The sequence below is a fragment of the Vanellus vanellus genome (genome assembly GCF_965231255.1).
Source record: "Vanellus vanellus genome assembly, chromosome: 5".
NCBI classification, from domain to species: domain Eukaryota; kingdom Metazoa; phylum Chordata; class Aves; order Charadriiformes; family Charadriidae; genus Vanellus; species Vanellus vanellus.
This window is the reverse complement of record NC_138910.1, coordinates 74,714,156-74,735,024: the sequence shown is the minus strand read 5'-3', so window position 1 is coordinate 74,735,024 and position 20,869 is coordinate 74,714,156. Positions and strand designations below refer to the sequence as shown.

Here is a 20,869-nt window from a genome sequence, read left to right as displayed (position 1 = left end):
CCATTGGACGTGCCTCTAATTAATTTTCTTCTAAGTGTTCTCACATAGATAATGAAAGAAGGGATTATGATTTCACTGTCTTGTTTGAAACAATGTTAGTTCCAGGGCATACTCTCTCTGCGGGTGAATGACCATCAGCGTGTCCCTGTCCTTTCTTCAGGTTTCTGGCTTGTTCTTGTTGGACTGTAACAGATTTGTCTTCCCCATCTCAAATCCATGGAGCCCATGATGTATGTAGATGCTTTCAGGGTTAAAGGGTGCTTGCTTGTCTCCAGTAGTGGATGTTCATCCTAACAGGTAGAAGTAGTCCAGGAGACTCACCAAGATATAGCTGAATGACCGAGTTTTTGGTAGAGGTCTAGATCGTTGTCTCTCATGGAAACTTAATCCCAAAGGATGTAGCATTGTTTCCTTAATCTTAGAGTGCAGAGCTCTCGGATATCTCTTAGCTACCCATTTTCCATTAGTAGAGGCAAGGAAGATTACTGCTCAAAGCAGAACTCAGTTGCTGTTAAATAATTGTCCTTTCTTTCTGGTCAGAGGTTTCTTTTGCCATCGTTGCAGCAAGATTAAAAAAAATATTTTAAAGTATGTGAAAAATAGAGACTTGGTATAACTCTCTTGGTGTTATAACACAATAATAAAAAAGACTGCGCAGGAGCAATTCATTACTCTTCCTTTGAAGCACTTCATATTTTCAGCTCTGTTGTTCTTTTTCTTAGGGAGGTACTGAAATACCTCATTAGATCTTTCTTTTTATTGGCTATTGAGGTGATAATTCTGTAACAGGAATGAAAGAGAGGGTAAAATTTGCTTTGATTTATAGAAATGTGTTAATTTGAGCTGAATAGATCTTTTCTGATCTTAATATTTCTTATCTGTGAGTATTGTCTTGTAATACATAGTTTCTAGTTTTATTTTAGAGAAAGAGTAATTCTTATGGGGACTTTGGTAATTCTAATTGCTGGTATTTTTTGGGAAATGAGTAGCCGAGTTTCTAATGACCTACAACTTAAGTGATTTTTTCATTAAATGGAATAGTGTTTGCTGCTGATTGAATAGTTATAGACTTGCATGTCAAGCTAAGACTGAAGAATGCAGAGAAAATAGTATCTATGTTTAAATAATTGAGTTAACCTTTATTCAGATCTTTATGTTTCAGTGAGATGACAAGTTTGCATAGTAGTATAGTGAAAAAGGTGAGAAACAGCTTCAAATTAGCTCTTTTTCCTTAGTGGTCATTACATTTGCTGTTGTTATTGGGCAGCATATCAATGGTAAGCTTTGTAAATACTGGAATCTACAGAAGAGGTAACTTCCACAGTGTCTTGGTCAAACACTAATTAAATGGCACTTAGTTGTATATTCAAGAAATATTGACCCTCGCCTTCCTGAAACTTCTGCAGCGTGTTTCTGCAGGTTTCTCTGTTGCTTGAGCTGAACAGTTCTCTGAGGTGGCCACCATTGAAGATACAGTCAATAAATTCTTGTTGCATTGAGAGAGGCTCAGTTGTGCGGTCCTCTAAGCAGTGCTAGATAATGTAGTTGCTTTTTTTTAAATTTTGGTATTTTAAGGGGAAATGTTATTTCAGTATTGTGGGCTACTTAAATTTTTAATTTAAATAGTCCAATTTTGGAAGACAGTCCAGTTCAGGAAGAGCGCCTGAACTCCAAGCTGCAGAACTGAGGCCTTAGCATGTATATTTTTGTAAATATAAAGCTGTCCAACTTCCTGAAAATTCTCCCTGACCAGTTTAGTATAAGTGATCTTAGGATTTTTTAGATTTTGGCCATTTGTTGCTGTCTTGCACAGGTCCCGAGAGGTTTGTTGGTTATCTTCCCATTCAAAACGTTCTTCGTAATAGCAGTTTCATTTGAATAACCTGGAAATTAGCGGGGAATGAGAATGAATGGGCCCACCGCCCATCCTGAAAAACTTAATAAGAAGTTCTGGACTTCTCTTTAATAAGGTTTCCCCCCGTATGCAAAAGTCTCTTTTCTAGACAGCTTCTGTGACTTTTTTTTTTTTTTTCTCAGCTTTTCTGTCATAAATGCAGTTCAAGCATGTGAAGCAGCTTTTGGCAGGAGTGTGCCAGTATGCCTTTGATAAAAAGGTTAGGTTTAGCAAAACAGGACTTCCTTTCTTCATGAAAGCTTGCTGCTTTTAAAGAAAACTTCCTCATTGGAGAGGCTTCCAGCTCATTTTTATCTCCAAATTGTTCAATGTACCAGTTTTACAGAGTTCACATTTATTGTTTTTTCTCATTTTCTGGTAACACTTTTCCTTCATCTTCCTGTCTTTGCATCTGCATAGAACTCGGAATTCAGGTTTTCCAGTATTGCTGTCAGCTTACTGTGTTTATTTTAGCTATCCCTGATATTTTCCTGTTATCTGATAACTTCTAATGGAGAACAGGAGTTGGAAATAACCCTTTATAGCCTGCAGGTAGAAAAACATGCTTTTTGACAACTTGAACCTTATTAATTTGCTTTTCCCTTCATCTTTTTGTGTTCTACAAATATGTATGACTCGTGTACACCTACCACTAGTTCAAGTGCTGACTTGTTTGGGGAAAGACTTAAAGAAATTAAAGAAGTAAGAACTAGAGAGAATGCAGACTGGGGTTTTTGGTCAGGTTGCAGCTCTTCTTTTCAACTCTATTCTTTTGAGGAAATATGTTTCAACATATTTAAGTGTGCTAAACCCAATATTATTCATGAAACCAGTACAAAATTATACGGTTTCTTTCAGTAAAGAGAAAATTCTATATTCATATTGCACCTGTACCCCATTAATTTGTTAACAGAATTTCATCTCTTTATTCACAGTCCTACTGTCTTTAACTTTTTAAAATCCTGATGAAGATCAATTTTCACCTTATCATGGAAGAAGATGACAGGGGTATAGTTGACAAATACATACAGATGTTAACAATATGATTCTCGTCCCTTATTCAGAAATCCTGTACTGCCACTGCTGTTAAAGTGCAATCTGTGTCAATTACAAGAAATGAAACAGGCAGAGGTCTTCATATTTTTTATATATTTTTAGTTCCTGCTTTAAAAAACAAAAGCAAATCCAATATCTTTTTTTTTTTTAGCATCTTCTTGTTTTCTTGATTTATTTTTTTTTTTCATTAGAAACCTATTTCATATTGACTTTGAATGAAAATGAAGATCTAGCTCTTGAGAGGTGACAATAAACTTCTGAAAGCTTTAAAATTGTTTCCAATGAAATTGTGTTTGGGACAAAAGGACAGGGAAGCAGAGCTTTAAAACAATCTGCTTTATAATTTTTATTCTATATTGTGTAGAGGGAAGTATATACATATTTGTACACGTTAAGTATGTACTAAATGAAAGATTTTTCTCTATCTTATTAAGTAAATGAGGGGGGGGTTGGTGGAAGATTCCATAGTTAAAGATGTAAACCAGCAATTTCTTGCTTCTATAGCACAACATAGTTCAGAGCTGAGATTAGAGAAACCCTGTAGAGTGGCTAATACTCGAGGGCATCCCCAACTAGAAAAGTATGTGAATTTAGGCATGGGAGGAAGGAAGGATCTGCTTTAAATTTAGTGTAGGGTCACTGAGTCTTAATGATAGATTAAACAAGGGAGGTGGAATAATGAATAGGGGTATGCAATGTGTAGCACTAATACCAGAAGTCCATGGTTTTCACTGGTTATTTAATGTCTTTTCCCATATGTTTCTGAATAGAGCAGGTTATGGCAGGGATGAGCTAAGGAATAGCTTTGTTAGTGAATTGTTAAATAGACTGAATTCTCTTTTTAAAAATGTATATGTGTATAGGAGAGTTGCTTGTTAGTAGTGTAATCGGCCACCTTATATACATATACCTTAAATGTAGCAATATTAGTAACTATATTTGTAATTGATGTGTGTATGTTGACATTCTTAAAATACACTGTGCAGATTGTCTGCATAATTTTCTTTTCCAATGTGAAACTATTAGCCATTCCTTGTTTAAAGCATAGATGAATTTCAGATTCTTTCTGAATACTGTTAATGTAAAGAAAAACCCCAAAAGAAGTGGTGAGCTTATAGACATGAAAATGAAAGGGAGGAAGTACCAAGAAATGTATTTGTCAGTAGAAAGTTGTCTAACAGCTCAGTAAACCAGGTTTTATAATTTATTTTAACTTGAATTGAAAAGAATGTTAATAGAATATCTATTAAAACTTACCCACATAAAATAATTTACTAAATTCTTACAGTGACTGAGAAAGATATCGCAGTTTACTTTAGTGTTGAGTTCATACTGAGTTGTCACGTGTCAGAGTCTGTCAACTACCTGACACCTGCAACCTAGATGAGCCAAGCGAGTCAACTGTTATTGATGGATTTCTGGGTAATCCATATTCTCTTTTGTGTGGTAAAGATACCAGCAAGTCTTTAGAGAAAATGCACTTCGCATGTAATTTTTCCTTTGGGTTACAAATGGGATTGCAAGCTACACTGGAAGATGCAGTGCAAGTCACACTAATAGCTTTGTCCCATTGTTGCAACAGTACATACAGTGGTGAAATTAGTATTTTCAGATCTGTGGCTCATCTCTTTTTTTAGATGCATCTTGTTGGCTGGCACTGAGAATAAAAGGGCTGCAGAGAAAGCCTATCCATCTCACTTCTCGTAGCAGCAGGCTTGCTGTGATCTTTAAGTGTAAAAGTGGTGAGAAGAAATAGGTAAAACATTGAAGTCAGAGTATTAGAGGATTTCTCTACATGAAAGTACTGCACAACTCTGCACAATTGTGGTACTTCGCTTCACAAGATTCATAGATGGAACTACTTTTTCTTGTAGTGTCTAAATTTGCAAATATTTTCCAGTATTGACCAATTTAAAAAAATGAATAGATTTTATATTGTTTCTAGTAGCAATAATATATACTCTCTCATAAAAGACTATTTTATAAATTGTCTAGAAATGAGACAAGTAAAAAACACATGACAAAATACTGATTTCATGATGCTCCATTTCTTAAACTGAAATTGGTAGGCCTATCACTTAAATTAAGGATTGTCTCTGAAGCACGTGTGATTTATGCATTTTCTGAGACTTTGAAAAAATCAGTTTTTATTCTGAAACATGTTTGGGTAGGAATGGAGGAAGATACTGCCCGTCAATGAAAGCATATGTCTTAAGGAGCATATGTCTTCATAACACAATCTGAGATTTGCGAGGGGCAGTAGGATTTAGTCTCTCATTGGGCCAAAGTGACAAAGAATTTGGAAGAGGGAAAGGTGTGGTTTTGGTATGAATATAAATATTGCTCTTTACTATAATTAAATGCAGTAAGAATGGGAAGTCTAACTTCTATTCATCTCCTTATTAGTTCCTAAAATCACCGCCTATTTTACCATTTATTGATATAACTGGTTACTTTTGAGACCCATGAAAAAGCACAAGTCGAGAAGTGGTGAAAGAGCAATACATGTATTTATCATGCTTAGACTGTTGCAAACCAGTTTCTTTTGAAATGAAGGTGAGGGTGTTTGTCTTCAAATAAATTTGTCTAAAGTTTTCTTTTGTTTAGGACATGACAGCTGTGAAAGTGTAACAGATCTACTTTCCACTGTGAGAATCACATTGACCGTCTCTTTTACTTGGAGTGATAATTCAAACCCCAGAAATAATCTTTAAGGCCCTTATGAATGGGGACCTGACTATATCCAAAATAGCCGCTATGCTATAACTCATGAAGACAACTAGTTCCTTAAAAAGGAAACAACACAGCCTATACGAGATACAGCAAAGTATAATACAGACTTTGCTGAAGAATTCACACACTAATTCCCGACAAAGGAAGTGGAACAGATTGAAAGACAGGAGCTGCAAAATTACACTTGTTTGTGCAGTAGTCTGAGTGTATGCACGTGATGTGGACAAGCTGGGATCAAGCCTGTGTAACTGACGTGCAGTTTTTTTCTTACTTCCTAACCTTTGTTCATGGTTTACCATTACCCAGTAACGGCAGTAGCTTCTGGCCCTTGCTCTCATAGGTCTGAGAGAAATTGGGATGCACAGAAAGTGTATTTAGTAGTTTTAATTGTGTTTTCATAACAGTTTTAAATAGCTTGAAGCAGTTACTGCTCTCAGTCATGCCCTTAACTTCGTGATCAGTAACTCTCAAGGTATATTTTTCTCTGAGATAATTTATTAGGATTATCTATTAAGTCTGTTAAGCATGCGATCCATATGAAATTACTTGTCCCTTGACTCCACATCATCTCTTCCATCAGGTTAGCCCAGATACAAACTGTTACTCCGGTGCAGTCTTCTGTTGCATTTAATAGACCAGCTGTTTCAACTAGTTGTTTTCATATGCCTTTTTTTAGCTCCAAAGATCATCGATCTGATATTAATAATTATGCTTTTCTAATTTGTAGTGTTTTTCTAATGTTTCCTGGCTTCTTCCTAGACATATCCTAATTCAGCCTGCATATTCTTTATTATATCTGTCTAACTTCATCTCTGTTACAGCCTTGTATACTGCTGCAGCAGAGTCTACAATAACCCTCTGGATTTCATGTCATTTTCTTGCCATGCTTTGTGAAGCACTCGGAAATCTGCTGGAAGGTGCTAACTAAAAGTAACATTTTCTAGAGTAAAACTAAAGTCTAATTTTTCCTGCCAGATGCAGGATCTTGCTTGAGTATGGACCTCCAGAGTTTGTCCCACTGTTTTTAAAGGGTTCTTAAAATGTTAATTTTTAGTGGTAATAACATACCTGACATTTGGCAATTTATCAACATTTTAGGATGTACAAGCAGCTGGAATTGGGGTGGTAGCATTAACAATCTGGTTTGGTAATTTTTCTGGTTTTTACAGCAATTCAATATCCTCCCTTGGGGGCAACAATGTTAGAAACTGTATTTACCCTTTATTTTGCAATTGGGTGCTTTGTCAAAAGAGTAGTCGCCTCTTGACAGTGATCTGGTAATAGAAGACTTAGTAGCAGTTGCCTGTTGCTTTTCGTAATGTGCATAAAGGTTAGTTAAAAGTTTCCATTGAGCAGTGCTTCTTCATTTCGCTTACTAATAAGTATATTTTTCTCAAATGACCATTCCTACCGAATGGAAAAACAAACTAGGACTTCAAAATGTATCTTTTCTGTGTCAGTGCACTCTATGTAGAACAAACAAACAGAAAACTTGAAGTACTATCATCAGTTGTATTTTGTTAGCAGAACTCTTTAAGACATTTTCAAACAAATTTGTAAAATTGTTTTGGCAGTAAGTCTTTGTTGTTTGATCTCTTCTAACCCTAATCACATCTTCCTTTCAATCTCTAATGTCACAGCTAGCTCACACTCTTAATTCTTTCATACCCTATTTCAACCTCATGCTTGTGTGCTGCTAAAATGATTTTTTTAATGTTTTTTTTTAAATACTCGTGTCTCTTGCCTCAATTTCTTAAGAATGTGTTTTCCCTTCTTCTTCTATAGGAATTTGTTTCTTCTTTTAACCTTCTATTAAAAAATTCAAAGGGTCATGCGGTTTTAAGTTCAGAGGGGATTATCACAATTAGGTCTCCTAGGCACTACAAGCAATGAATAATAATAATTATGTAGGCTGAACCTCTGCGTCGTGCAGGCCGTATAGCAGCGAGCAGTAACTTCTGCATCAAGTTCAGGAGATTGTAACTTGCATTTAGCAGTAACGCTGTTCTAGAAGGATAGCTAACTTTAGGTATTTAAATATGGAGATCAGCAAAGAGGTTTCTTTATTCCACAGAATTAAAATGCGCATGTATGTTGGCAGAAAACTGAGGCATTGAGAAATAAAACAACATTTTAAAGACAATGAAACAGTTGTATGTAATTTGAATATAGTGGATAATAGAATAGAATATAGTGAATATACTTCACATTTGCCACTTGCTGTCACCCAGGAAAAGGCCATATCCAAAGGGGTAGCAAAAAATAGTATCACGGAGCTTGAAGAGAGCTCAGATTAATTGTCAAGCTTCAAACCTTGTCTGGGCAAGAGACTGATGGTGGGAAAATATCTTGCTAAATCTTTGAGGGTACATCCAATGTCCTCAGAACATCCATCTTTTTAGATTAGATGTATATGTATATAGATGTATGTGTGTGTGCATATATATACCTATATTGCATGACGCAATCAGAAGTTCACATGTCAGAAGATTCAGTGAAGTTTAAATGAATCCTTGCGCTTATTTTCTGTTTCAAAATTTACACGTTTTAACCGCAAAAATATACTAGTGTGACCCAGTGGACCAGCACTGCAGGTTGTGGTGTTAAGATACTAACTGGGCAGAGACCCATTAAAAAAAGGTCAAATGGCACCCAAGATGAGTTGGTTCAAGAATGAAATAGCAGATAATGAAGTACTAATAATTGTGAAAGCTATAAAAGTAGTTTATTCAGAATATTATTATTTCTGTTGCTGAAAGGAAACTGCAGAATGCTTCTTTTCAAGTATTTACATACCATAGTTAAATTTAAATCTATTATTAGGTCAAAGTCATCTGGTGATACCTAAACTAGATGTGCTTCTGATAAAAACTTCTACTTAAGAAAAATTTCTAAATTTATTTGAAAAGTGTTAAGGTTCAGAAATATAATTCAGTGAGGATATAAAGTGAGTAGGTAATCTCTCTGAAGGTGTCTTTCTCTCAACTGTAGAACAAGACGGAAGTAGCCAGCTACCTTAGAAAAAACAGTTTATATTTTCAATTTAGTACATCTAAAGTTTACCAATAGTATTTCACAGAAGTAATTAGGACTATCTGTAGTCCTTGAGAATTTGCATCAGTAAAATGGAATTAACATTTTTGTTTTGGATTTTGTTTGATGACTCACTATAATGGATGTAAATCTGGAAGAATGAGGCTATAAGTGCTTAGTTGGGGAGCAGAGAATCCATCTGCCTTTCTGGAAGTGGTACTGGAGAGTGTCCTCATATCTAGTATCTTATTTCCCTAAATGAGATGGTTTTTACTAAGATACTATGGCGAATCATCTCTCTGTTAAGTTTGTTGTCTGTTTATGGATTCTTTCTCCTGAAAATTTTCTTCCCTCTCCCACTTTAAAATACATATCAGGGAAACAATACATTAATTTTGCATATACTTACTCAGTCACTTAATATTTTTAGTAGTTACCTGTTTCTCCTCACCTCATCACTGAAATTGGAAATAGCGTGGATTATTTATTTAAAAGTATTAATTTAATCCCTAGATATATGAAGTTCTTACTCCACCGTTACAATGATTAGAGGCAGAATTCACGCACTTCAATCTCTTTTCCAGATACTGAGTTTAAAGAATTGGAAACATCAAGAAATGTATACCCTGGGCTTCTCTTAGTGTTTAGTGTGACTTAATCTTCTTTGTTTGAACTCTTAGCAGAAAAATGTCACAAAACCCACACATTATTTTCCAGACCTAAGTTAATTTCAATGGTTATGTAATGAATTCAGCCAGCTTTCTAATGAAGAAGTTGACGCAGTATTTACCGAGTACTACAGTACAATACAACCCATTTTTAACAGTAGTTTGAACTGGGTTTAGTTTGGTTCAAGCACTGTTCCATAAACGCTAAAGTGAAAGTTGGATGCATTAGTGGCTTTTCTATACATAAACTGTGTTTAGTGAGAGGAAAGTGGTACAGGCAAACGATTTCTCTATGCGTAGAAACATGGTAGACTCCGTCCCTGCTTCCCGTGCACTGCATCCAGGTTCCTGATGCTCTTTGCTATCTGTCGGTGGAATTATGTCGGGTGGAGGTGTTCAAGGCTTTCCTCTGTAATGCTGAAGACCATTGCTTTAGCTGGTTTTCCCTCCTTTCTTTCCATCTTTCTTCGCCAAAATGCTTTTGCTTACTTTGCGTTTCTTTCTGTCACTGCCCCATCCTTATCGTTGCTGTCCCCTGAAAATTTTGCTCGCTTGTCTTGGCTGCTTCTGTTACAATGTCAAAGTCAAGATTCTCGCTTTACTATCAGTGCCCCATGCAACCTTGCTCTGTCTGCACCCGATCTCATTTCCCTGCGCCCCCCAACTCACATTCCACATTCCTCACAGTCCTCTGACTTTATTGCTCCTTTTGTCTGCCTTTCATGCGCTCATTTTTGCACTGTCTTTCATGCTGCCTATGTGCCTGGAACAGTCTTTAGCATCTCAGCCAATTTACAGCTTTGCATAAATTATATTTAATAATAAGACTAACAAAAGTTCATTATCTACATTATTTCAATTAACTTTGTACCTGCATAAGCGGGAAACAGCCTGAGGGAAACTGCTGTTAAACTTTGTTGTGGTTTGTTGTGATTCAAAGATACAGATTCAGGCACGGCGGTTCTTTGATGATTCAGCATAATATTTATTTTATTTTTTTTAGCATTTCGGTAGGGGTTAGATTTATTTATTTGTTTTACAGTAGATTTCAGTTATTTCTAATTCAGAAATAAGAAAATAGCTACTTATTCCTGGCAAGTGAAACCACCAGAGGGTCGTCGTCATCACATTACCTGTTTACAGGCTTCTTGCCCTGTGGTGTATTTTACTTCATTTTATCCTTACTAATATTGATGTGGAAGGGCTTTGAATGTTGGATTAACTTCATATCTACAAAGTGTATCCTTTGTGTTTAACCTGCCTATTAAAGCAACATACTCACCTGCTTAAAAAAACAGTGAAAGATAGGAAAATAGGACTCTGCCTATATCTGGGAAGTTTTCTCAATGTGTTTGTTACTTGGACGTGTGGGTTTTCTTAAAATATCAGAAATTCTTTAGTATTTTAACTCCCTTCTAACACCAGTGAAAATGAGCCGAAGGCAAAACTTCATGTGCTTCTCCAGCATCAGCGTATAGTTGCAAAGCGGGGCATTCTGCAGGAGTTATACATGATTTTCCAAGTAAAATTGCACCTGAAATATATGTGGTTGGTTTTTTGTTTTTTTTTTTTTTTTTTTTAAGTTGTAATGGTGGTATTAATACTGTGCACAGCTGAGTTGTGCAACCAAATAGACGTGTCTTTAATCGTTTTCAAATGCTCTTGTATATTCTGGAGATTATAATCTGAAGAGCGGCTGCCATAGTAATGTGCCAGTCCCCGTGGCATCTGAACATTATGAAAAGAAATTCTGGGCTGCAGAAAGACAATGCCACCAATTAGTATTTCAAACCGATCAGAGGTGGGGGACCAAAAAGTTTGCCAATAAATGTAGCTCGGTGGATGGCACTAGAAGTTAGGGTTTGCTTTACACAAATTTATAAATGTTTCAGTCCTCCTATCAATTCCATGTCAATTTATAAATAAAAGCCTTAAAACAGACTTCATCCGTTTACTATGCTAACTTTTTTCAGTTGCACGAAGAGTATAGCCGTAGGTTTTTGTTTCACTGGCCTAGTGAAGAAGCAGTTTATGGTTCTGCTTTATACGAATCTTTAGAACTTTTCTCTCCTTACAGAATTTTTAACTTTAAACTGAAATTAACTCAGTTAATGGAAAAAAAGGGGGGGTTCTGTACTTGATTGGTAAATATTCCTAGTCTCCAAAACTTTTGCAGTCTGCTTTCTTAATACTATTCTAATTATCAAAGAAACCTAAAATTAAATAGTTATTTAAAAGCAAGCTTATTTTATCTTAAATAATTGATTGTGGCTTGTTGTTTGGAAGAGGACTACTTTGGCATGAATTTCAAATCCAGTTATGATTTTAACTCAAGCAGTTTGTTTAATCAAACATTACTCTAATAAGTCTGACGTGGTCCCCTACCCAACCAGGCCTGTCTATAACAACTAGTTTATTCTGCGACGAGTTGCTCAACAGATGTCATTCCGGTAGAATAATGCAGCAGAATACTTGTGCGTTGGCTAAAATTACTTCAACTTTGATCACTTTTGTCCAGCACATCAGTCTGGCATCGTGCTTTATACCAACATAACACTTTACCCCGAGCATGCCTTTCAAGCTTAGAATAGCAGAGGAATGTTATTGAATTCAGTGCAGTTACAGATGAGTTAATGAAAGAAGGGAAATACTGTTTTTTTCATAATGCCTTTCTGTTGTACTTTGGAATTAAAAGGGAATTTGAGGAATGTGACTTCTGAGTTCTTTGTTTTTACTTCTGAAGGCTTTTTGCAAATAATATTATGTCGTTGTATTGATCCCACGTTTCTGTAAATAAGTTTCGCTTGTTATTTGAAAATAGCTCATCTTAGAGTTTTATATTGTGAGAATAATATTCGTGAGGCTACTTGGATGTGTAATTGGAGAGTAGTTATCTCACAGGGACAGTTTATCTCGGTATTTAATGCAGGAAAACTAAAATAGCAAAACCCCTAGTCTTGCGACCGCAGATCAGTATTGTTACATTTTGATGGGCTGTTGTGGGGTCAGTACAGAGTAATGACATCTCTTTACCTTGATACTGCTGCGAAACGAATACTGCACAGCAGGCTACCTTCTTGTTAAGAAGCCGTGAAGAAAGGCTGTTTGTTTTGAACAGGAGGAATGAGATCATATACCAAGTTCTATAGAGTTTGGTCTTCCGTAATTCTGTTTTCACAGGTGCATGTATGTATACGTATGCGTATACATATATATAAAATAATATACCATATATATGTGTATTTGAAATATATTTAAATTTTTTTTAATAATTCAGGTAAACTTTTTTTTTTAAAGAATGACGACATGCTTAAATGTGAGGAAGCACTAATGACGTGCACTTTAATTGCTAATAAATACTTCGGTATTCAGTGTCTAAAATAAATTAACGTTATTGTTTTAGTTTTTAAATTAAAAAATAGTTGGAAAATCTTTCATTTGAAACGTAGTTACCAGAACAATCTCTCTGCAAAAACTCCTGAACAAAACCAATAGTAACATAAAGGTTATCAGGTATACATGTAACTTACCAGTTGAACAAACAAAGGAGAGAGATCTTAGTGATTCTAAAACATACAATGAATGTAAAGCTGAGCTGAAAATCCAACCCAAATATATGTTATGATACTGAAATGTCCGGATAAGGCACCCAAATGGTCTGACTGTCATCCTCTAGTGAGATGTAAACTCAAGAGTTGGCAGTAATGTATCTTGCTGTTGGATAATAAATTGAAGCCATTGTTTTCCACTTATCTGTGCAGAATATTTACATTTATAAATCTTTAAACTGATAGTATTGAAACGATCATCTGCATAGCCTAGTTAACACTAGTAATTCATATTCCCATGCCAATATATTAAATCTGTCCAGAAATGTGAAGCAGTTCTTCACTGTTTTTACTAAGGGGCATGAAATAATGATACCACTACTACGACTGCTAAAAGTAGTGAGAATAAGCAACAATAATTGAATGAAGGATCTGAGACCTGGAAATACAGTAAGAACACTCTACTTTGTTTGCTCTCTATATGCCCTGAAATTTCTTGGTCATATTTATTTGTTGGCAAACTCATGCAGCAGTGCCATGAGGAGTGTTTTAAAGGATGTTGCCCACATCAACCCTTGTGAGCGAGCGTACGTGTGGAAATCCCTGCCTCTTCCTTCACCCCCCTCAGGATATTTACAATGACTAGAACAGTTCTTTCCCCAATTAATGCCTGCACGTGTATCTTTCACCCATGCATTAATGCGTCTGAGCTATGTGCAAAATTTGAAAGAAAGGATCTGTGCAGCATTTCTCTCTAAAGATGATCCTGAGAAAAAGGGTTTTGGTGCTATTTCATTATGCAAACACATTTTTAGTTGAATATCTACTGCCAGATGTTGCATATACGTTCTGTACTAAGGATAAATGCCAAATTTTGAGGGAACATATGCACATTCCATATGTTTATATTACCATAGTACCTTCTCATGTATTCAGAACTCAACTGTGCTTCAGTGATGAAGCTATGGCAAGTATCGATCAGTAGGTAGTAGTCAAACTATAGGTAGTCAAACTATATAAAATGTCTGTAGAGTGGATTGCTTTGTTTTATTGCATTATCTCTCTAAGAACAGTAGTTTAGAATCATCTTTTATTCATTTCCTGAATACGAAACCTTTAAATATATGGATTATGTTAACATTTCTCATTTTGACAAATATAAACTTTCTTCTTGATTTTTTTTTTTTTTTTTTTAACCATGTTTCTGTTCAGAGAAGGTTGTTAAGTGAGGGTAAGTGTGCTAGACTGCAAGCAAGGTTCTAACTCCAAAGATCTGTTCTGCTGATAACTATAATATTTTCAGTTCACAGAATTATTAGTAATACTCATAGCAGAAGTTAGAATACAATTAATTGTTGGTTCTTTCCAGTTGACAACTGAACAAATGAAAAGGTAGAGAATCATAGAATCCTAGAATTGTCTAGGTTGGAAGAGACCCTTGGGATCATCGAGTCCAACCGTCTACCCTACTCTACGAAGTTCTCCCCTACACCATATCCCCCAACACCACATCTAAACGTCTCTTAAACACATCCAGGGATGGTGACTCAACCACCTCCCTGGGCAGTCTATTCCAATGCCCGACCACTCTTTCTGTGAAAAATTCTTTCCTAATGTTCAGTCTAAATCTACCCTGTTGGAGCTTGAAGCCATTCCCTCTTGTTCTGTCATTAATTACCTGTGAGAAGAGACCAGCACCAACCTCTCTACAGTGTCCTTTCAAATAGTTGTAGTGAGTGATGAGGTCTCCTCTCAGCCTCCTCCTCCTCAAACTAAACAGTCCCAGCTCCTTCAGCCGCTCTTCATATGATTTGTTTGCTAAGAGAAGGCATCAGAGGACAGGTTTTGGAGTAGTCTTGGCATTTGCTTTAAGACAAATCTTACCCATCTGCCTTAATATTTTTTAGTTTAATGTGTCAAACACTTGGTTATTGTGTCTCAGCATTAAACTGTACAGCCCTCTTAGAGCTGGGAACGGGACGCAGAACTTATGACTTCCTCGGATATTCTGTCTGACGAATGGTCATGTGGAATATTAGTAAAATGTATCAAACCTTACTTTTATCTATTTGAGACTGTTGTTCTGAGTGTAATATAGGTTGTTGTGATATGTACTTGGAAACTAAAATAGTCCTGTGAAAATCTTGTATTCCCATGCAGCAGTTTTATGGAAGACAACCCAAAACCCAGCATTGCTCCCTGTAAGCATTTTATTGGTCACAGTTCTGGTCCAGCTGGGCAACATTTACGTGTGCTCATTGCTTGTGCAATCGTTACATTCGGGTATAAGATATTATTCAGAATTTGAGATATCACTCTATATCCCAAGTAGAAAAAGACATCTTTTCGTAGTTTAAATAATTGCTTGCTTATCCCAAAATCTGTGATAAAACATGCCAGTTTTTTTATCTGTGTTAATGTTTTTGTGGAAAGAGTTTTCTAACTCCTGTATTTTGCAGCATTCTTCCTGCATTTGAAATTTTCAACTCTTTCTTCTTTTTCCCCTCCCTTCCTCCTGACAACCATCAAGTGAGGTGATTAATGGTAGCAACTTGTATTTTAATAAGCATGAGGAAAGAGTTGATATAAAAATTAGTTTGTTTGCATTTTGTTAATGAATGTTTTGAAATGTGTTGTCTTCATTGAAAATGCACTTATTAATTCCTATTTTCATATTTAATATACTCACATCTGGTTTGGATCCCATTTAATAAACTTATGCAAAACTAGTTATACTTCTTATTACATTAGATGTAGCATGAACCTAAAATTTTCAGGTGAAACAGAAGATATTAACTAGCAAAACCTGTAACAGAATTTTTGTTACTACCTTCTTCATTCCCTCGGTTCATTCATGACTTTGTAATACTTTTTACTGTGAAAATTTGTATTATGAATTGTTTTACACATATATGATACTTCAGTAATAACGAATCATTATGAATGATATGTTATAGATTTTTTTTTTCTTTAACATAGTTTGTTTAATTGCTTTTGGCAGCACTGAAATTCAGCAATACTGTACGTAAACCCGTGGAACAGATCCGAATCTTTGAGCGTTGGAGGAACCTGTTTTACAATAATTGGAAAAAAATAAAATAAAAAGCTAGGGATTATGATGAAAATAATGGAGTTTTTCTGTACGCTTTTGTTAGTACAAGTTCTGATTTCTTAAAATTTTTTTACTAGGTAAAGCGGAACGTGTATGACCTAACTAGTATCCCTGTCCGTCACCAGTTATGGGAGGGCTGGCCTCCTTCTGCCACAGACGACTCAGTAAGTAGCTTTGGTTCTCATTTAATTTCTTCCTATGAATAGCTGATTTTACTTGGATTTTTGATCAGAATCGCCCAATAGCTTTTATCGTCCCATATGCAGTAACTTATAACGTAATGATTCATAATCATAACACATAATTCAGAGCTTTATCTTGGAAGATACAAATACTAAAGTATTGGCTTACTGAAGCACTTTTCCATGGCATTTATTTGTGTGCATCAAATTCAGCGCATGTTTTAGACTAGGAGGAGCAAAGCTGCACAACATTTTGGAAGTTGAGGGGGTCTGTTGTAGTGACTGAACTTCAGGAAAGACTCCCGTTTTTCACGTGTATTCTGAGTGCATATTTAGATATTTTCCTCAGTGGTGTCCATCAGATCACTGGTATTCTTAAGTCTGTGTCTGGCTTTAAGCCAGAGGTGTTCCTGTTGAAATTGGTGGAGAGCTTCACTTGCTTTTAAAGGATCTACCTCGGTTCTCGCTGAGCCAGTGAGAATGTATGGCCATTTGCAAGATTACATTTTGCAATAGTAAATAATATATATACAGTACAATATGTGTTCAATTTTCAAATGTATTTTGCAGGTTTTAGAATTACCATTGTTTAGAAATGGAAGGAAATCTTAGCTGAGATCAGTGTGTGCCCTTGGTAACAAAATCATCTGACTGTGAATTTCCTACAAATTCATGAAATTGTCGGACCTAACTGCAGAATTCCCTTAAGTATTAGACTTGATTCCTTGCATGGTTGTCCCTACGGAGTGTTTTACAACACGTCTTTCGGTTTTGCTCAGATAATTTTCTTCTTGTATTATGTGTGTTCCCAATGCCAGCTAGTGAGGTCTGCCTTTATTAAAAAAAAAAAAAAAAAGCTGAAATAGCTATATTGTATTTAGATTTTGTGACCTGAGAAAAAAATGTAGAAAAATGTAGTATTTCTATTTTTATAAAATCATTCATTTAAACTAGGGGTTGAACTTGAGTATTTTACAAAGGGAAAATAGAATTGGGATTTGCATTCTCTACATATTGGCATTATCTTCAATGCATTACTTTCCTGTCTGTTTCTACTCTTTCCTTGTAAAGGGAGAATTGCTGTTTGTATGATAAGACTGCTGGTTTTTAGCTCTGGCTAAAGGATTTATGCCAGTTAAAAAAAAAAAAAAAAAAAGCAAAGACTGTCTGAATTTCTAATATACTTGTAAAATATGTCTGTGGTAGTGTTTGCAGAAACAGTAGTTAAGTTTGAGAGGGGTGGGTAAATCTATGTCCATGTATTCAAGAGCATATCTGAGACGATAGATGTAAGATCTGAAATAACAGCATGGTGTCATGTGGTAATTACAGTCTTTGAAATGGGGATCCATTTTAACATTTTATTAGTTTACATTAGCCCAAAAAAGAATTGGAAACTCAACACTTCTAATCCGTTTTCCCACAGCTGTTAGGTTTTCCCGTAGGTTTTTTTTTTTTCCCCCTCCCTTTTCTCTTGAATAGGATACCTCACATATGTAAAACTCATAAGTCTGTTTTAAGTCTGTTTTTACAAGTGACATTGTTGCAGGTGAATTTTTCCCCTTTTCATCTTTAATGAAATTGGTGGATGTTGAGTCATCTGCTCCAAAGAAGGAGAGTCCTCAAAGCTCGCTGCTCGAGTCTGGTGCAGCTGAGACTTGTCAGCTGTGTAAACAGATTTGAATGTGTTACCAACAAAAATATAATTAATTTCTGTCTAAAATTAGAGGCCATAGCTTACTATTTGTAAAGATTTAATGTTAGCAGTCACTATCTATGGTTCTATGATCTGAACATTTTTTCCTTTGCAAATTAGAAATATTCAGTAGTAATTACTTTAGTAATTAGTCGTGATGTCTTTAGTTTAGTGGCAAATTTTTAAAAGCACTTTTTCCGCCGTTTTTCACTTGCTGTATTGTATAGTATCCCGTTGCAATTAAAGAGTTAAAGAAAGACTTGATTAAAATACTTTTTCATTTACATGTTATGCAGCATAAGAAATACTTTGTAATACCACAGGAGGTTTTTTCAGTGCAGTTCTCGTTAACCTTTGGCTTAGCAAACAGGACAACTAAATAGACTTCGCATAATTGGATTCCTGTATCATCTTGAGTCTCTTATGCACCTGACAGACTACAGTCTTCTAACATTATCAGGAAATTTAGCGGAGTCAATAGTCATTTAAAACATTGTTGCTTCATCTCCCTTCAGAGCTAAGATATGTTCTCTGCTTGTGCTATCTAATGAAATATGGGATACTGTATGAATTGTCAATAACTCTTTCAGATCCTTTTGCACACTTTAACCAGGGAAATGGGTATCAAAACCTCCACACGCAGGAGAATGTTTTCCTGCTGTGAGAGTTTGATTGTGGGAAACGAGGCATACCCAAACTGTGGAAATCTCGTTTCACCGTTCGGCAAGGACACATTTTTGGCTTTTCTTGTGCCTGAATATTTTTAACGTCGTGAATTCTATTTGTTCTGCTCATTAAAGTTCAAACAAAGGAAATGTATGAGTTTTAAAACATTATTTTTTTGACAAGTTTACTTAAGTAAAACTTTAATTATACTAAAGGCTTAATTTATCTATTTTGGGGTATGTATCATCAACTGCTACAGTGAAGTCTTGAAAATTATCTAGAAAATTAAAAAATAATTATAATTTGATTTAGATTCACAGTTTGTTCTCAATTTTTATTTTGAATTTTTTAACAACCTTAACATTACTGAGCTTGTAAAATGAGAACCAAACCAGAATAATTTACTAAAATTTCTGAAATGTATTCCATTTCTCTTTGCTATATTGACTGAACTTCTAAGCTTCCACTGGTAATTACTGCTATTGCCAAGTGGAATGAACAACCTTCAAATATGTGTGCATAAAGAAACCCCTGAGATCCGTCATAGGTGGTGTTTTAGTTACAGTTTTTACATGGAAGCATTGTAATTTTATTTATATAAGTACAAGTGTCTTTTTGGATATTAGCTTTTCACATACATGTTTGAGCTAAAACTTTTTTCCCCTCTGAGGTCACTGGTTTTTGATTTATTTTGGTAGGATGAGTTTTTGTCCCTGATGTTTCTATTGATTTTTGGTAATGTAGAACAGCAAGACCCAATATGAGAAGAAGGAGAGAGGTTGCTTTTGTGCTGCTTTTGTTCTCAGTATTTAAGCTAAAACTTTTTTCTTAATTGGTTCATGTTTTAAAGTCATCTCAGTGAGAGATGCCTGCGTCTTCATAAGTAACGACAGTAAGCGTGTCAAAATGGGTTTTTCTACATGAAAAAGATGTAAAAGTTTTAGGACGAGGTTTGAGGGGGGGGAAGAGGAGAGAGACAAAGACAGAGGATGAAGTGCCCGGTGTTGTAACTGTACCCTCGCACGCAGATCCCGTACAGAGGAATTCGGCATCCATCCTTCCGCCTACTGCCAGTAAAACTTTGTTTCTCTAAACAGTACGGTTGGTCAGGACCTCGTATCCTCATTTCCAGACACGTAACTGCTTCTTCATTGTACAGATAAGCCATTGGATATTAGTTTAGGCAGAAGTAGGTCAATACTGACAAGTTATTTGGCTGCACTGCTGAAGAATCACATTTCAGCTGTGATGTGTGTAGCCACTAACGTGTTGAGGTTCTGCATCAACCCTTGTGAACACGGCCACTTTCAGTTCTGCCATGGCTGTAGCAGATGTGGTTGACATTCCTTAGCTGAATTTAATAAAGACTTCTAGGTTATAATCAAAATTCTCAAACACTTAGGTATGATCTAATTAGCACTGCTGTTATATTTAGCTATTTCATTGCTAAGTCTTAAGCACAGTCTGTCTGCACAGATAGAAATTAAGAATGCCGATAAACAGTGTTCTAGTACGAAGTCAAACCATTTACGATGCTTTTTGGCTGATCTCCAGATTTTTGAAGAGGTTGAGTATTAAGCATCTGAGTAATTAGTATTTGGGAGTATATATTTCTTTCCCTTTCCGGGTCTTACAATTCTGAACAGAAAGTTCATTACCACATGCTGTCATTGTGATATGAAAACAAATTGTGAGATTTACATGCACTGGCTGTTTAATTGTAATGGATGCCGTGTCTGCATTTACTGGATCGTTTGGAACTTTTCCTCTGGAATTGAAATGATTGAAGAATGAATAGTCCTGACAAGAAACTGTCTATTAATCAGCAGCATAAAATTGAGTATACTTAAATTTAAATACATACATTATTAGAAAATACTCAACTATTTTTTTTTTCTGTGTAAGAATATCATAATTATAATTTGGATTTTCTGTAATGTTAATTACTTTGTATGTTACTTACTTTCTGTGGTTCTCATCAATCACTTGCAATAGAGTAGTAGAGTGGATCTGGCAGGATTCTTTTAATTTAAATGCTTAGAAGAATACTTGCAGTCTGTTTTGCTGCGTGGGTTCAGGAATATGGTAAAGTTTCAATTTAACATTTTTACTGTAATCCCAAGTTAGTAGCGAAAATCGTTAGACAGTACCCAGTCTTGGAAGTTCATGGTAACGTATGAAGCAGCACATTCGTCATCATTAAGAAATAGAAAAGTAACTGAGTAATTTAATAAACAATTCCTAACTGTTTTTCTTTTAGATAACCTTCTGACTTTGACTT

General features: G+C 35.6%; 1 protein-coding gene across 1 annotated transcript in view; it reads left to right on the top strand.

Moving 5' to 3' along the window:
* FAF1 (Fas associated factor 1) overlaps positions 1-20,869 on the top strand; it is a 171,525-nt gene that overhangs the window by 70,894 nt on the left and 79,762 nt on the right. Inside the window, exon 8 of the mRNA XM_082483796.1 lies at positions 16,122-16,208. Coding sequence (XP_082339922.1) covers positions 16,122-16,208 — 87 coding nt within the window. The remainder of the gene's footprint in view (positions 1-16,121; positions 16,209-20,869) is intronic.